At 44.4% G+C, this 16,461-nt stretch overlaps 1 protein-coding gene across 1 annotated transcript in view; it reads left to right on the top strand.

Moving 5' to 3' along the window:
* Positions 1-16,461, top strand: part of MBOAT2 (membrane bound O-acyltransferase domain containing 2) — a 147,074-nt gene that overhangs the window by 18,986 nt on the left and 111,627 nt on the right. The window contains exons 2-3 of the mRNA XM_004696015.2: positions 1,191-1,336; positions 10,570-10,647. Coding sequence (XP_004696072.2) covers positions 1,191-1,336; positions 10,570-10,647 — 224 coding nt within the window. The remainder of the gene's footprint in view (positions 1-1,190; positions 1,337-10,569; positions 10,648-16,461) is intronic.

Genomic DNA, 16,461 nt, shown 5'->3' on the forward strand with positions numbered 1-16,461 from the left:
GAAAGGGAGACTCCCCCGCACATGCATTCTGTAAGGCATATATCTAGTATATAAAGGGAAAGGGAGACTCCCCCGCACATGCATTCTGTAAGGCGTATATCTCATATATAAAGAGAAAGGGAGACTTCCTCTTATATGCGTTCTGTAAGGCATATATCTAGTACATAAAGGAAAGGGAGACTGCCCAGCCTTTGAGAATAATAGGAGCCCTGAAGGAGTTGGCATCCACACAGCGCATCTCAGAAGTCTCTCTAATGGTATTCAGTGTGCTACTCTGACATTTTACTCAGGCAAAATAAATGTTCTAGGAGGGAAAGGGGCAGCAGGAATATTGCTATTCTGTATTCCACTTCTAAAGTTAAGAGCAGCATAAGGGGGAACTTCAAAATTAGACATTTTCCCCTCCTGGCTTTCTGAAAGTGACTGTCTATTGACACTCTGCTGCCTGCCCCAGTGAACCATCGATGTACTTCCGAGCTCAGCTACTCGGTTTCCCCTTGTTGAAAAATAAGGGGTTCCATTTTACACCAGCAGAGTCTTCTTCACTGCAGCCGCACCCCTTGGAACTCCAAGTGGAAGAGAGTGCATTTGACCAAGAGTCTCGGTCCCGAGGCCCTCCTACCCTGTGGGTTCTTGGTACCGTGCCAGAGCATTTTGGCAGACGTTCTGGGCTGTTCTTCCCACTTCAGAATCGCTGAAGTCATTAAGATGATTCTCGCCCTCCCTTAAGCTAGTATGGCTACTCTGCTTCCGTTTCTGGGGTTCTTCAGGTGCCCCTCCCCTGCCCCCATGCCTCTCAGCCTGGGACTGTCACTGTGAACTGGGAAGACCCCTGGTGTTTGCTCTTGTAAACTGGACGATATTTACTTCGTGTAATCTTGGGGCTTTTGTCCCATGACAGCTTCTTAAGAAAAATTCAGGCCTGTGTTGCTAATCTAAGGTGACCAGATTTTAACATTGGTAAAGCGGGACAAAAGCGGGACACCATTGATAAAACTCATATCCTGGCGAAATAGCCACATGGCAGCTGAAAACTGTCTACCCTAGCTTGTCGTGCATGCTTTCCAAAAACTGGGCCTTTTAAAAAATGCCGTGGGACATGGGAAAATTTGTTAAAAATCAGGACTGTCCCGCCAAAAGCGGGACATCTGGTCACCTTATACTAATCTGAAGTTAACTTTCCTTTGCAGGTCAACTTTGTAGTGTGCCAGCTCTTTGCCTTGCTAGCAGCCGTCTGGTTCCGCACGTACCTGCACTCGAGCAGAGCGAGCTCTCTCACCCGGCACGTGGTGGCCACCCTTTTGGGCCTCTACCTTGCCCTGTTCTGCTTCGGATGGTAAGTTGTTCTTCGCGCGTCTCAGCGGACCTGTGTGAGACTGAGATGTGTCGGGAGAGCGGTTATGTTGGTTCTTATGTTTGCTCATAGGCTTTTCTCTCCCGAGCTAGCTTTTGTTTTTAATACAGAGAGATAAAAAATGAGCTATTAAGTTTTAGCAAAGTGTGGTTTTCAGAGGGAGCTATTTAATATTTATATTTTATGAGAAAGGGCGCATGAACAAAAGGATATAAGGGTGTTTTATTCTGTCACGAGTCATTGTTTTCCACCTAGTTTGCAAATTTTTCATGGCAGGACAAGTAAACCATTTAAAATATAATTAGTTTGTTTGCTTGCTTGCTCTGGGGAAGTAGCTTGTAGGAATCTGGTCAAGCTAATTAATCAGACTTTATTACCATGTTTTACCGTTGCCGATGGACTCCACGAATAGCGAGAAGCGTTTGTTTTGGTGTGGAAGGAATGGTTTCGGATGGGAAGCTTTTCTTCATGACCGCTTACATGGTGGTGGTGGTGGTGGTGGTGGTGACGGAGATGGCGTGCAGGTCTCTCTCGGTCTGCTCTCTTTCTCCGCTGACAGGCGATCCTGTAAAGGAATCCCATACTCCCTGTTCATGGCAGGAACCCACCTGCCTAGGAGTGTGGGAAAGGAGGACTGGGGAAGAGCGGAGACTGGGGAAGGGCTGCGTGTGGTCCTTTCCCTCCTTTCCTGCGTGAGAGCGTATGCTCTGTGCTCATTATCACCTCGCTTGCCACGTGCACCTGGAGGTTTCTAAGCTTCCTGCTGCGTGAGGAGCGCATTCTAGAGAGGATAAACATGCACTCAGGTGACGTGTGGTTCAGTAGTTTCTGTTGTGGGGCATACAGGCTGTAGGACTCTGATAATGCCTCTGTGTAGTTGGAGCCTGTTGTGTTTTGGGTTTTGTGGGAGTTGAGATACGGTAGGTCCCCGAGTCACACACGGACAACTAGTGTAAGGTAGGGGACTTGAGAACAGTCTGGGACAAGTAGCAGATCCTGGGATCACCCATGGACTTTGTGAAGGTCCGTCACCTCGTACCCCTCCAATGGAACTCCAATGATGCTGGCTAACAAAAGCTTCCTAGCAGTGACCTTCACTGGCCGCGTGTGCAGCTTGAAAGTTCTTGGAAAGGCTCTAAGGACGTAGTGGTGGTGGTGCGCGCATGCGCGCGCGTAGTAGCCACTACAACCCTGTGCCATCAGGTGTGTTCTGATTGATAGAGACCCTCCCGAGGCTACACTAGAACTGCTCTTTCTGGTTTTGAGACGGTCAGTCTTTATAGTAAAACCACAAGAACCACCACGGCCATCAGCCGATCTGAGGAATCAGGGATCTTGTGTGGAGCTTCCAAGGCTGTCCGTGTGGACCGGCACAGACAGTCTCTTTCTCTCTCACAGAGCAGCTGTGTATTTGAACTGCCAACCAGGGGGGTAGCAGTCCAGTGCTTGCCCGAGAGAGCCACCAGGCCACCTTCTCTTCCACTCACTCACTCCCTGCCATCAAGTCAATGCCGACTCACAGCGATCCTAGAGGACAGGGTAAAACTGCCCCTGTGAGTTTCCGAGACTTTAAGTCTTTACGGGATAGACAGCCTCGTCTTTCTCCCAAGGGGCGGCTGAGGGTTTTGAACTGCTGGACTTGTAGTTAGCAGCTCAAAGTGTAACCACTATGCCACCAGGGCTCCATTTTGCACCAATATAAGGCCAAATGAAAACTGTATGCACCTGTCCCGACTGAACCACGGGATTGACTCGCCTATGCATTTAGGATGGAGTCTTGTGGACAGCCCAGGAGCTGCCTCTGGGTGCACTTCCGAAAGTCCTTTTCATTGAAGCTCTTTTCCTTGAACTTTTCGAAGCCCCTCGTATATTGGCATTTCTTAGTAAAGTTTTTGCTTTTTGCTTCCTAGAAACTCATGAGAAATCAATCAGTGATAAAAAAAATTCCGCCTCTATACATGTGCCATGCAGTAGGCCAGAGCCAGTCACCGCCCGTGGGGTGGGCGTGGGGGCAGTATATGGCCCTGATCTTTAAGTACAGTCTTTAAAAAATATTTACATGGTCTCTCTCACTTCCTCAACATCACATTTGATCATCAAAGTTTTTGTAGTTTTCTTCAGTGATACAGGGGTAAATGAAAAGGCATTGCATACAAAATCAGAGAAACCTTATTAATAAAAACAAAATGTGAAGCTATTGCTTCTCTACATGTCCAACAGCTCGGTCTATATCCTGCTGAAGAATTTTGTCCTCTTCAGTATAGGTCATGTCAAAAATGACAGTTTTGGCATCCTGAGGGACTATTTAACTGTGTTCTTTTTAGCGTTCTTTAAGTTTGGGGGACAAAAAGAAATCTATAGGGGCAAGGTCAGGGTTGTAGGGGGATATATGCATGGGGCAAGGCTTCCCAGCAAAGTCCCTGCTGCCTTCTGGGAACGAGCAGGTGCACTGTCTTGATGGAAAATATGTCCTCGCTGCAGCTTTCTTGACCTTTTCCTTATCAATGCAATTTTCGGTTTTCTGAATAATTCCTCCTAATAAGCTCCTTGGACCGTCCTGTGTCCTTTGAGAAAACCCATCAGGGTTTCCCTTTTGGGTTCCCTGAACGGAGCTGTGCTCATCTTCTGAGCTGAGCTCTGTCTTGAATTTAACTGGACCAGCAGATCCCCTGGGGGCACTGTTGTGACTGAGCCTTGCTCTCAGCATCATATTGGTAAACCCAAGGCTTATCCCCAATTATGATTTGTTTCATAAAATTGCCTTGACAAGTTTGGATCGTGCTCAAAAAGCTGATAGAAAGATGAGCTGTTTTGAGATAGGTGATCTCTGTGCAGCGTTTTGGGCATCCTTGGGCCCAAAGCTGGCTGAGGCCAAGATGCTCGCTGAGCACTGGAAATGGCCAATACCGCGAGGGCCCAGCATCAGTGGCTGCTGCCCCGAGTCCCTGGGCTTCACCCATAGTTTCTTCAGTCACTGATGTCCTTGGTGTCCCTGTGCTCATCTTCGAAGTCACCCCATTCTTCCTCAGAACACTCAGCCCTCTAGGAACTCTTGTTTCATCTGGATTTGTTTCAGAGTTCAATGAATTGGGAAGATGGTCCACTTGAGCTTTGTTAAAAATTGACTTTAGTTAGCTATAATATCAAACTCGTTTCTTCCCCCCACAACACTGAAAGTATCCTTTTTTGAGAGGCACCCTAATCAGTCTATAAGACAAGCGTGTTACTGAGAGAACTGGTCTCCAGCCACCCAGATGGAAGAGTCGCGTGTGAATGCATTTTGTTTGGCATAAGTCCATGCATGTATAAACGGGAACCCGAGGAGCAGTAATTTCTTTACTTATTTTCATATTCCACTTTTGATTATGAGATTTTTCAAACACACAATAGAGAGGTTAAGAATTTTTTGTGACCTGCAATGACTGGGCAAGTAGTGTATTCTTTAAAAAAATTTTTTTTAAACTGATATAATCCACAAAGCATAAATTATGCTAAATTGAAAAATTCTTACCAGCAGTATATGAGGATTCCACTTTTTCTGCATCCTCACCACACTTGTTATTTTCTGCTGTCTTGGAACAAATCGTGGTAGCCATCCCCCCGGGTGCAGCCTGCCTCCCTGTGGTCTGATTGGGCCTCCCTCTCGATGCTGCACAGCTTCTCATACTATGATGGCTGGACATTTGTATATCTTTGGGGAGAAATATATGTTTAGGTTCTTAGCCCATCTTTTAAATTTGGTTGTTATCTTTTTGTTACTGAATTGTAAAGTGTTGTTTATATTCTCCAGATGCTAGACACTTAACAAATATATGATTTGCGGATACACTCTCCCATTCTGTAGGATATCTTGATAATGGCCCCTAATGTACAAAAATATTAAACTTTGATTAAGTCTGAAACATCTATTTCTTCCTTGTGGCTAGTGCTGCTTATATCATATCTACTAATCCATTGCCAAACCCAAAGCCGTGACATTCACCCCTAGGGTTTCTTCTGAGGCAGCAGTTCTCAACCTGTGTGTGGTGACCCCGTTGGGAGTCAAATGACCCTTTCACAGGCGTCTCCCAATTCATAACAGTAGCGAAATGACAGTGATGAAGTAGCAGTGAAACTAACTGTATGGTTGGGGGATCTGTATGAGGAACTGTATGAAAGGGTTGAGGCATTAGGAAGGTTGAGAACCACTGTTTTAAGGGCTTTTTCGTTCCAGCCATTATAGTTGTAACTGATTTCATTTCAAGATAGGTTTTGTAGTTGGTGTGAGATAGGGATCCAGCTTCACCCTTTCCCATGTGGAGATTCAGTTGTCTCAGTTGAAAGGATGTTCTTATTTCTATCAGACTTTCTTGACGCTCCGTGTGTTGAAAGCCAATTGGCCACAGAACCACGGGTTCATTTCTGTTGTCGCCAGTCTGTGTCATTGGGTCCTGTGTCTGTCCTTGTGCCAGTATCCTACTGCTTTGACGACTAATCTCTGTGGTTTTTTAAAATGCTTTTCAATTTTAAAAATTGAGCTATAATTAACATATTCAAACAAGACTAGGCAGGCGTCAAGCAAGGGCCCGTCAACAGTGGCCACACAAAGTCGGTAGAGATATCAAATAGAAAGCAGAGAATATTTAACCCTTTTAAGAAATTCATATTGCGTCCATAGGAGAGCTCAAATTACAAGAAGTTACATTCAGGCCTGACTATGGTTGCTGAAATCCCCTTTACACTGCTCACCCCCTGACATTTGTGCACCGGGGATTCACCTGCAGCTAGTCCGGGTCATGACTGTAGATGGACCTGCCTCTATCATCTATAGTTATCCTCCTCCAGGTACGGTATTTAGGATCGGGCACTGGTACTGCTCCCCTTTCCAGGTGTGGAGATTCTTATTAGTTACCTCTGGATCACACAGGTTGGTGGGCTTCTTCCATATGGACTTGGCTGACTCCTCATAGTGTGTTTAGAAATCCGGAAATTTGAATTGTCCAATGCCCTCCACCCCCACCCAAGATGTTTAAGCTATTTAGAGCCCCTTGCAAGTCCACAGGAATTTTTTTTCTGCCCCCCCCCCCCCCCCCCCCCCCCCCCCCCCCCCCCCCCCCCCCCCCCCCCCCCCCCCCCCCCCCCCCCCCCCCCCCCCCCCAAAAGCCATTCGAATTTTGATATGAAGTGCATTGGATCTGTGCATTGCTTTAGATCATCTTAAATATGAAGCCTTTCAGTTTAAGAACATGAGTATATCCTTTTGATTTTTTAACATTTGGCACTTTTTGTTGTTATTTGAAGAACTCTGCTATTGATTTTGAATTTTTTTTCCTTTTGGAAGATATATGTTAATGTCTTCTTTTTTTTCTTTAAGCAAACAGGATTTATTAGGGAAAAAACCCCACCTGGGCGAAGTCCCACAGTCCTCAGTGTCCGGGCTGAGGGAGTCGCCGTTAATGTCTTATAAACATAATTGATCATTTTATTGCATCTGTTGAACCCCAGTTTTGCTACAAACAAACAAACAACTCACCTGTAAATCTCCTTAATCAAGAATTAGATTACACTCTCAATTATTGACTTAAATATTCTGAGAACTGTGTAATGTGATGGAAAAAGCTGAGGTTGAAGTCAAACAGACCTGGCATCCAAGAGGAGCGCATGGCCCGACTGACCGTGCCACTGAGTTGGTCTCGCATCACATTTCTCATCTGTGGAGTGGGTCCAGTTATGGCTTCATACAGCATTGTGAAGACTGAAGGAGGTAATGAGACAGAAATAGCTCAATAGCTGCTTCATTGTAAGCACGGAAGGTTATTCCAGGTCAAGACTGGTGCAGTTATTATAACTTGTCATCAACATCATCCACCTGGTGGTTCACATGAGAATGCTTTCTGTTTATGTAGTGTTCATCACACACCATCAAAATATCCTAGTCACTCGTGTGTCTTTCTCTTTGGACTGGAACCGAAGACAAGACCGTGTCTCATGGGCTTTTGTGTTCCCAGGGTCCAATTTAATGCTTTTCAGAAGTAGAAATTCACTGAAGGGCAGTTGAACAAAAGCTCTCTCTCAGTCTTCTTAAAAATGTGTTTGCTTTAACAAAGCCCACATGAAAGAAGCACACCAGCCTGTGCGATCACGAGGTGTTGAAGGGATCAGGTATCAGGCATCAAAGAACAAAAAACCATATCATTGTGAATGAGGGAGAGTGCGGAGTGGAGACCCAAAGCCCATCTGTAGGCAATTGGACATCCCCTTACAGAAAGGTCACAGGGAGGAGCCAAGCCGAGCCAGTCAGGGTGCAGTGTAGCAACGATGAAACATACAACTTTCCTCTAGTTCCTAAATGCTTCCTCTCCCCCCCCACCCCAACTATTATGATCCCAATTCTAGCTTACAAATCTGGCTAGACCAGAGCATGTACATTGGTACAGATAGGAAGTGGAAACACAGGGAATCCAGGACAGATGATCCCTTCAGGACCAGTGGTGAGTGTGGCAATACCAGGAGGGTAGAAGCGGGTGGGGTGGAAAGGGGGAGCTGATTACAAGGATCTACATATAACCTCCTCCCTGGGGGATGGACAACAGAAAAGTGGATGAAGGGAGACGTCGGACAGGGCAAGATATGACAAAATAATAATTTATAAATTATCAAGGGTTCATGAGGAAGGGGGGAGCGAGGAGGGAGGAGAAAAATGAACTGATGCCAGGGGCTTAGGTGGAGGGCAAATGTTTTGAGAATGATGAGGGCAGTGAATGTACAAATACACAATTGATGTATGTATGCATTGTGATAAGAGTTGTATGAGCCCCTAATAAAATGATTTTTTAAATGTGGGTGCTTTTTTTGCATACTATACATTCGCCTTTGGGGTAGTTTGAAATTCAAAGTAAGTGGAATGTTATGTATAAAGAGCAACTAAATTTCTGAGAAAAAAGTTTGTTTTTCTTCAAAGTGCTTAAGCAATTTGCAATATTGTGATACACAAGTCATGGGGTTCTGTACCCCACCTCTTCGCATCCCTTGGAGAATCTTCCAGTTAGTAAATTGCCTGGAAACAACTTGGGCTTTAATGCCAGTTCAGATACTAACTAGATATATAGCCACAGAATTTAGTTGTCTTGACTCTAAAATAACCAAGCTGGATTCTAATAGATTAAGATACTGCCTGTCTCAATTCCTGATTTTACTTTTTAAATGAATGATTCAATAATTTCCATTTAATATTTCTTGATCTGGGAAAAAAACATAATTGGCTAATAGTTTTTATTACCCTAGTTTTACTAACATGCACACCGCTAGCTTTGCTTCTGTTACACAGCAAGCAAGTGGAGTAGCTGAGCGTGGAAAGTTATGAAGAATAATCACTAATGATAGATAATTGAGTAGAAAAGCAACTTGACACTTGTCATGAAGGTCAGTGATACCAGTAGATGCAGATTATCTCCATGTCCATGCAGATTACCTTATGTTTGAGTAAACAGCCTCATGCCAGAGGAGGGGCCAGCCACATCATCTGAACAGCGGCATGAGGAGACAGAGGGCACCTGAAGCTCTCTGTGACGGCACTGTTGTATAAGGGAGCCGCTTCTCTCGTACAGGGCGTCCTATCACCCTCACATGACAAAGAGATGGGCTTACAGAAAAGGACACCCAGTCCCCCAGGACTTCCCAGAAATGATTTCTAAGACACATTTTTAGTGAGTTCTGCTCAAAGTCCGTAAGCTTATCATGTTGTCCCCTGAAGGACTGCTCACATTGTCGTTTAGTAATTTGATCTTGTTGACATTACATAGGTGGACAATTAATTTGAAAAAAGTGTGCTTTCCTTTTATTAACAGCTTCATTCTGTTCCAATTTGTACCATATTTTTTTCCTGCTTCCTCGTGGTCCCGTGATAATCACAACACTGCTTCTCCTTCTCTCTCTCTCTGTGTGTGTGTGAGTGTATGTGTGCACTCACATATAAGAGCGAGACACTCTCTACATATATGACTTTATACATACAGACTCTAAATATATATGGTCTACTTTATACAATGGGTAAAGTAAGTTTCACCTATGAGGTGTTTTGTAGCCTACCCTCTATAATATCCCCTTAGGGAAATTTGTGCAGAACTTTAGACACTTTTCCATATTGGTGGTAGCTGTTACTGCACAATGCTAAGTTAAAAGTAACTTCCGTCAGAGCTTTTCCCTGCTAGTACAGGAAGTCGTCTACGATGAGAGGAAGAACTGTCCAGGAGCTGTTTGTGGCACAGAAGTGAGACATGTGCGGAAAATGTATGTGCGGGTTAGTTGAGGGAATACTCTACAGCGTGGTTCTCAACCTGGGGTCACGACCCCTTTGGGGGTTGAGCGACCCTTTCACGGGGTCGCCCGATTCAAAACAGTAGCAAAATGACAGGAAGAAGCAAAGAAAATAATTTTATGCCTGGGGGTCACCACAACATGAGGAACTGTGTGAAAGGGTCACGGCATTAGGATGGTTGAGAACCACTGCTTTAGATGGATCTCAAATGCCAACATTCTAATCAGATTTTGTCTAAATTCTGTGAACTGATCACTGTTTTCTCATTTTCACGGTGAGTTCATACAGTAGAAAATTAGAAAGTACTATGCCAACTCAGTACATTTCGTGGATGGCTACGATACAGTCGATTAAAAATTGACAAGATCTGCATACGAATGTTCATTTCAGTTGAACCATCATATTCTGAGAATAGATATTTTGAGTGTACTGATTTTTAAGACTTTACTATTTAGTACTTTTAATTGTTTATGAGTAACGCTATTAATAAGGGTAGTGTATGACACTGGTACTGGGGAAAGTAAGTAACAAACAACTGCTGTTCGGTCAGGAGTATTAGGAAATCCAGATTTATTCCTGTTTGACCATTCTGCTTCGAGTGATGCGCAAGCACTGAAGCCTTGAGCTGTATCACCCCAAGTGCTTTCATGCAGCCGGGAGACTTGGAATGTCCCGCGGGCATTGCTACTGGTTTATGGGGGTTGGGTTTGGTCCCTGGTTCTTTTAAGTTTGTGTCATGGGACTCTATTGCTAGTGCGGCCACAGAATACTCAGCAATGGGGATTTGAGCCCTTGTTTTCAAATCTGGAATTTTCTGTGTTATAAATTTATATCTGCATAAAAAATCTTAGCCTAATATTTTCAACTTGATATTTGTGAATAGATATCCATGTTCTAACAATGCTCTTAATTTTTATAGGTATGCCTTACATTTTCTTGTACAAAGTGGAATTTCCTACTGCATCATGATCATAATAGGAGTGGAAAACATGCACAAGTAAGTGTTCTCCCTGTCCACATATTAAATGCATATTTCACTGTAGTACAATGGGATCTGATTTACTTTATCAAAAATTCTGAATTTTGACAATTCATCTAAACTATTATAAAATGCAGTTATTGGTGGGCATCAGTCTTCAGCTTATTTATTGGCTTCAGATACTTTAGAGCAGTGTGCTCATCCTCTGCACTATTGACCCTGGACTGGGTACTTCTGTGTTGTGGGGGCTCTCCTGTACTGTACAATGTTGGGGAGCTTTCTTGGTTGTACCCCTGGGTGCCATAGTACCCTCTCCCAGTTGTGACCGCCTTGAATGTTTTCATACTCTCAGAAAGTGCCTCAGGCGCAAGGTAGGAACAGTAGAGAGAGTGGAATGAACAGACTGGAGAGGGATGAAGCAGGTGCCTTTGAACGCACTTCAGGATTCACAGAACTTTCTGGAATGAAAACAGGTGTCGAGATAACTCAGGTTTGGGGCTTGAACAGCAGGGTAGCTGGAAGAACAACTTTATGAGGGTAGGGAGCCTTGGTAAGGGAAGAGTATGCTTAGGGTATAAAGCATTGTAAGTGTGCATTTATCCAGCATCAAACACAGTGCTTCATATGTAGCTAACACTCAGAGGATATTTGCTGAGTGGATGTTAAGACCAGTGATACCTGGCAAGAGATGGGGAGCTGGGCATAGGGGTTTGGGCCGTGTACAGATGTGGGAGAAGTCTGTAAAAGCCCCTTGGCTGGTTGAACCAGGACTTTGGATTGGGTTCTGGTTTAGTTATGACTGAGCACGTGAAATGGGAACAGACCCAATTTCGAAATCTGGATAAACCCAAGTGGTAACCCAAACAGGAAAGCCTCCAACGAAGCCCCTCTCAAGAAACAAGGCTGCATGTGCATGCCTGGCAGACCACCTCTCGCCCCTCAGAGGTCAGGCAACGCCAGGAAGAGCGGTGCCCACGCGAAGCCTTGCCAGCCACTTGGAATGCGTGTCTGTCGGCATCCTCAGCCCTGCCAAGGAGCCAGTCTTGTGCATTCGGTTCCTACAGCTCTCCCTAGACCCCCGCTCCAGGGCGTGGGCTCAGGATTTTACCCCTTCCAGTTATTCTGGATCACCCATCGTTAAAATTTGGGGTCTGTTCCAGTTTTTTGCTTTATCGGGCATAATAGCAAAAAAATGAACTGGCAAAAATTACTTTGGGGGACTAGGTTGAGCACCAGGGATATAGCGTACCAGCCAGCCTGTCATGTCAGTTCGGTGGTGATGTGCCTCTCTCGTGATTGGCATTTTAGTCTTCTCTGTTTCATTGTCTTATCTGTTTCTGTTTCCACTGGCTCTCTCCTCTGCAACCCAACACGTAAACGTTCTCAATCTCTTGGTTTTAATTTTGATTTTGTTGTGTCTGTAAAACAAGTAGAGATGTTTGGCTCCTTTTAAGAGGAGGGAAAGCACTTTGTTGCATCAAGTGATTTTGTACCATTGTGACTCCTATTTTTTAACAGTTTTATTGGTGTAAAATCCACAAACTGTGCAAGTGATATCAAGAAGAGTCAGTCATACAATGAGGACCACAGTCAATTTTAGAACATGTTCTTCAGTCTTATGCTCACTGTTTTTCTCTCCAACCTTCCCTGCTGCCCCTCAAGGAACCATTCATCCATTTACTGTCTCATAGGTTTGCCTGTCCTGGATTTCATATACAGACGACTTCCAGCAAGTCAGTTCCCATCATTGCCCCTTGAAGGGCAGGATGGAACTGATGATCCCGGTGGTTTCTGAGGTGGTCAGTCTCTAGGGAACAGCAGTCATGTCTTTGTCTCATAGAGTGCCTGATGGGTGAGCAGCCCCACGCACAGCCAAGTAAGCACATGCAGAGGTTGTGCTAACTACGTGACCAGTAGAAGCAAACCTGGAAAGTGTGTCCATATCACCCAAACTTCAACACTGCACCTGAAGGCACCTGTTTCTCCTTCCTCTTGGGGCCCCAGCGTCTTCCATCATGTGGCGGTTTGTCTTCTGTTTTGTGAGTGCCAGAGTCTCTATATTAGCCATTTCTGTTCCATTTTAACGAGCAGCAGCACAAGGCATGAAGGATTTTGAAGGTGTCTTTTGTAAGACTGACACTCCACTACATTCATCTACATACTTACATTCCTGTACATTCCATGAACCAGAAGCTAGTAGCCCACCTCATTTGCCAGGAAGAGTGGTTGGGAAACTTAGAGCATGTGTGTTTAGTGGGGAGAGGAAATAGTTCTTGGTATGAAATAACATGTGACCTATGGAAATGACCAGTGTGTAAGTCAAGTTGAAATGTGGCCTCTGCTATGGAGGCTGTCCCACAAGCGGATTGCTTTGGGTGTGCTTTGATGCACCATGATAGCTCTTCTACACCTTCTGCAGGGTTCCTGCTGTACTCAGAAAGCTGGCCTACATTCCAGGTGGCATCCAGTGAGTTTTGGCTTCTGAAAAGACCTGCCCATGGGGTCACATTCTGAGGGCTCCTGTGCGATGCGTGTCTTTTGAGGATGGAGTTCATACAGTTTCCAACATTACCTTCATCGCACTCTTTTCTCGGAGAGTAGACAAGTGAGGCCGGACTTTCTGTGCCATGTGTGACTCTGTTTTTAAAAATCTGACACTCGACAGTTTCAAAGTGATATTGCATTTAACAGATGAAATACCAATATGTTTATAACGGAATAATGGTAGGGAAACTTGATTATATTATTTATAATATACAACCAAGGACAATGGTAAACTAAATTTGGAGATTAATAAATTTAAATATAGTAAAATGAAATTATTATTATCATTATTTTCCCTAGAAGGCTGGTCACTAAGAAGTTAACTTTATGGCACTTCAGACCTGCACCGCCAGCACGGCAGCTCCCAGCCGTGGGAGGTACGGTGCAAGCTAGTTTACTGATAGACTAAGTTCCTAGTACATTTCGTTGCTCAGTGGCTCGGTCACCCTACTGGCTGCACTGGACAGCAGAGGGAGACCCTTCCTGTCACTTTGCTGGTGACACTTAGAGGAGGCTTTCCGTGTCCCAGCCAGTCGGGACAAGTGGGGCTTCTCCGGCAAGGGCTCAGTCTTTGTGGGAGGGACTTGTCAGTGCTAATAGGAGAGCCCCAGAGCAAACCTGCTGCCACTCACAGCCACTTTGCAGGACAGAGCAGAGCTGTCACGCAGGGCCGCCGAGGATGCACAGGGCCGGGCAGTCTTTCTGCTCCGTGGCACCTTGGGTGGCTGTGAACGGCACCTACTGCAGCAGCAGTTCCGGCAGAAGCAGGCTGCTGAGGTCTCCCTAGCAGAGAAGATGGCTGGTTGGATCGACAGCCTTGGCAGGAGGAGCCAAGGGCTGAACCGGCCGTGCAAACCGCAGTGCCCTTCAGGAGCTCGCACCTCACAGTTCTACAGGAATGGAGACTGAGCCCCACAAGTCTGTGTGCACCTCCTTTCTAGCCTTTTCCCATTTCTCTTCATGCTCACCATGTTTCCTGTTTGGTTTTACTTTCCCTTTGTATTCCCTGTATCTGCGTCTTGCTTTTTCTCCTTAGGCCTTTACATGTTCAGTGGGTTAAGCCTCTGAGAGTCACGCACATCAACGGGAGAGAACTTCAGGAGGATGCCCACGTCTTACCCACAGTTGTCATTAGATTTTCTACCAGCCCCAGCATCTTGTAGAGCAAAATTGGCAGACTATTTTTCTACCAGAACTCCTCCATTGAGCAGATCCTGACGGATGGTGACGGGTGGAATGGAGTAGGACTGCCCCTGTGGGCTGCTGAGCCGAGTTCCAACCCCTAACCATCCCGGTAGCAGGCAGACTCCACCCCCAGAGCGCCTAAAGTGCACGTAGGGTATTTTAGACATTGTAGGCTATAAGACTACGTTCACAACCGCTCATCAGCTGTGCTGTTTTAGTCAAAAACCAGCCGTAGAGTATATGCCAATAAATAAGCACGGCTATGTTTCTGTAAAGCTTTTATGTATAAAAAACAAGCTTGATTTAGCTAATGACCATAACTTGCCAACCCAATGTTAAGTACCTCCTACCACAAGGATCAAAAAGAAAGTGAGGGAGAGGCAGGCCCCAAACATGTTTGCTAACTTGTAGTTTTAAACTTGCTACCAGCAAGGTAGAACCCATGACCTTCATATCTATCAATGGCTGCTCCGGGTTATTGTTTGAAAGAGGTTTTCTAAAGTTAGTTGAAACATTTACCCTTTTTTAGGGTAGCTTTTGTGGAAAAGGGAAGTGAAGGGATTCAAAACCTTATGTTTTATATTTAAGGTGATAATGAAAAAAATGTTAACATTAATTAAAAAGGAATAGTAGGATCATAGAAAAATATACCCAAAAAATCCATTTACAAAGGACAATTCAAACAGAAAGTTTTTAAAATCTACTCACAGTAGCATCGTACAGAATAATATGCTTAGGAATAAACTTAAAACGCTAGACACATAGAGTGATACACCATGTTGATGGAGTAAAAATCATTTTCTCACAATTAATAAATTCAATGCAGTCCCCAGATTCCAGAAGGCTGTTTTGTAGAACTTGAGAAGGTGATCCTAAAACGTAAATGGAAACACAAAAAACGCAGGATATCCAGATGAGAGGAGCAAAGTTGGAGGACTTATACTGCCTTATCTCAAAACTTAATGTAAAAGGTACGTTAATCAAGGCAGTGTGATGTTGGTGTAGGGATAGACACAGATCAATGGAACAAGACAGAGAGTCTAGAAATAATGGCCATAGTGTCCATCTGTGGCCACGATTCACCTAACAAATGCTTCAAGGCAGTATACTGGGGGAATGGGTTCTTATCATTATGGTGCTGTGCCAATGGGATAGCCACCCTCCAACAAACAGTTAGCCTGACCCACACATCAGTATATACACATTAATGTAAAATGAATCGTAGACCTGCATATTAGGGCAACAAATGTAAAACTTGTAGAAGAAAATATAAGAGAAAATCCTTGTGACATTCAAAAGTATAAATAATAAAGGGAAAGTTGTTAAGTTATATTTCACTAAAGTTAAAAGTTCACTTTCCAGAGAAAGATACCATTAAGAAAAGACAAGGCACAGATTGGATAAAATAATTATAAATCATATCTCTGATAAAGAATGTATTCTGAATATTAGAGCAACTCTTAAAACTACATAATAAGAAAACAACCCTATTGAGAAATGGGCAAAAGACTTGACCAGACATTTTGTCAGAGAAGATGCATGAACACAAACGAACAAACAAAAATCCCAACAGAGGAAGGGCCAGTCAACAGTAGTGCTTGTTGTTGTTGTTGGCAGCAGGCTGGTTGTCCTCGGCTCATGGTGACCACAGGTGCACTAGTCCCAGACCATTGAGACCCATTGGGTTTTCACTGCCTGAGTTCAACACGTAACTCACTACACCACCAGGCCACCTTCCCAGACAGTGGAAATTATTGAGCAGTGTCATTAATGTCACATGCAAGTAAAATTGCGCTGACGATAATTCAGCAATGGTTGCCACACTACATCAACTGCGTTCAAGCCAGATTTAGAAGAGGATGTGGCACGAGGCATATCACTGTTGATAATCAGAGTGGTCCTGGCTGAAAGAAAATATCAGAAGGATGCTCATGTTTTATTGACCATGCAAAGGTATTTGTGGAATTCCAAAATACTTCGTTTCCTCATAGAGAACCAGTATAGCATCGACCCCAAACACGTCATTCCTCGTGGAGAACCAGTATAACATAGATCCCCAAACACGTCGTTCCTCGTGGAGAACCATTATAGCATAGACCCCAA

Source organism: Echinops telfairi, unplaced genomic scaffold (genome assembly GCF_000313985.2).
Source record: "Echinops telfairi isolate 266 unplaced genomic scaffold, ASM31398v2 ScPeMD7_9;HRSCAF=40, whole genome shotgun sequence".
Classification (NCBI taxonomy): domain Eukaryota; kingdom Metazoa; phylum Chordata; class Mammalia; order Afrosoricida; family Tenrecidae; genus Echinops; species Echinops telfairi.